This window comes from Haliaeetus leucocephalus, unplaced genomic scaffold, assembly GCF_000737465.1.
Source record: "Haliaeetus leucocephalus isolate CR32 unplaced genomic scaffold, Haliaeetus_leucocephalus-4.0 Scaffold430, whole genome shotgun sequence".
Lineage (NCBI taxonomy): Eukaryota > Metazoa > Chordata > Aves > Accipitriformes > Accipitridae > Haliaeetus > Haliaeetus leucocephalus.
In genome coordinates, this window is record NW_010972866.1 from 9691 (window position 1) to 11479 (window position 1789).

Below are 1789 nucleotides of genomic sequence, written 5' to 3' on the forward strand. Positions count from 1 at the left end.
ATGGTCATGGCCACGGTCATGGCCATGGTCATGGTCATGCCATGGTCAAGACATGGGATTGGCATGGTTGCAGTCACGGTCATGCCATGGCTATGGTCAAGACATGGGATAGACACGATCATATCCATGGCCATGCCACGAGCTGAGCCCGTGATGGCCATGATCATGCCATGGCCGTGCCATGTGCCGTGTTGGTGGGGTGCCATGCATGGGGCACTGGTGGGGGCTGCCTGTGGAGGGTGAGGTCATCGCTGACCTCATGCCACCCCCCGCCCAGGTTTCCCCTCGAAGCTCTGCAGCCGCCCCGAGCTGGTGAAGTTCGTCACCATGATCATCTTCTGCTGCTCCGCCCGGCACGCTGCCGTCAACAGCGGCCAGGTGACACCTGGGGGGACACGACACGGGGGAACTTGGAGGGTCGCCAAAAGCCCATGTACATCTCAGAAGTGGCCATGGAGCCTCCTTGGTGGCCACAGGGGACTTGGGTGACCCCGGTGAGACCCAGGTGACCCTGGAGGAGATTGGGGGGGGGGCCCAGATGCTTGGGTTCCCCCCACTGACCCCCCCCCGCTTCCCAGTACGACTATGCCGCCTGGATGCCCAACACGCCGGGAACGCTGGGGCGACCACCGCCACGGAGGAAGGAGGAGGCCACCGCCGAGCTGCTGCTGAGGACCCTCCTGTCCCCCGACGCCACCGGCGCCCTCCTGGCCCTGCTCAGCGTCGTCAGCTACGAGGGCGGAGAGCCGGTAAGAAGGGGGGGGACACCCAGTAATCCGGGTGGGCAACCCCCCCACCTTCCCCTTACCCCCCTCTTTGGGGACCCTGATGTCCAGGTGGGATGTCCCCCATGTCCCCAAGAGGACCCAGGCATCCCGGTGGGGACTGTGGTGTGTGTGTGTCCCCCCTCCATGTCCCCAAGAGGACCCAGGTGTCTGCCCCCCCCCCACCTCTAACACCTCCTCTGACCCCCAGCGGCCGCTGGGCTCCCGCTCCGAGGAGCTCCTCAGTGGGGCGGCCCCACGGCGGCTCTTGGCCTCCTTCCGGCGCCGCTTGGCCGCCATCTCCCACCGCATCCGGCAGCGCAACGAGGGGCTGGCGTTGCCCTACCCCTACCTCGACCCCGCCTGCGTCCAGGAGAGCGTCGCCATCTGCCCCCCCCCTCCACAATGTCACCAACCCCCCCACCATGGGATGTCCCCAACCCTCCAGGATGTCCCCAAACTCCTTGGACCATCCCTACCCTTCTCCCCACCTCGATGTCCCCAACCTCCAAGTGTGTCCCCAACACCCCCCCCGGTGCGTCCCCAACCTCCCCAAGATGTCCCCAACCTCCCCAGATGTCCTCAACCCTCCCTGGACCATCCCCAAGCTCCCTGAGGTGTCCCCAACCTCCTCATCCTCCCCCACCCTCCCCATTGTCCCAGTCTGACCCAGCCCTGCCTCAGTTCCCCCAACCCGAATGTCCCCTGTGTCCCCTGTCCCTGCACCATGGTGGGGGGGGAGGACATGGGGAATAAATGTGGCTCCTCTCCCACCCCTGCATGGCTTGGGACTGAGTTTGGGGACAAAGGACAGCCTGACCACAGGGACACCATGGCCATGGGGACACGATGACCATGGGGATGTGGGACACCATGGCCATGGGGACGTGGGACACCATGACACATGGGGACACCATGGCCATGGGGACACAATGATCAATGGGGACATGGGACACCATGACAAGGGGGACACCATGGCCATGGGGATGTGGGACACCACAGCCATGAGGACACCATGACCCATG

The 1789-nt window shown here is 64.9% G+C and overlaps 1 protein-coding gene across 1 annotated transcript in view; it reads left to right on the top strand.

The window, feature by feature from the left end:
* The window catches only part of LOC104836076 (hydroperoxide isomerase ALOXE3-like), a gene marked incomplete at its 3' end in the record, with an annotated part of 6511 nt that extends 5340 nt beyond the window's left edge, over positions 1-1171 (top strand). The window contains exons 7-9 of the mRNA XM_010574422.1: positions 278-378; positions 579-749; positions 976-1171. Coding sequence (XP_010572724.1) covers positions 278-378; positions 579-749; positions 976-1171 — 468 coding nt within the window. The remainder of the gene's footprint in view (positions 1-277; positions 379-578; positions 750-975) is intronic.
* Positions 1172-1789: the final 618 nt, after the last annotated feature.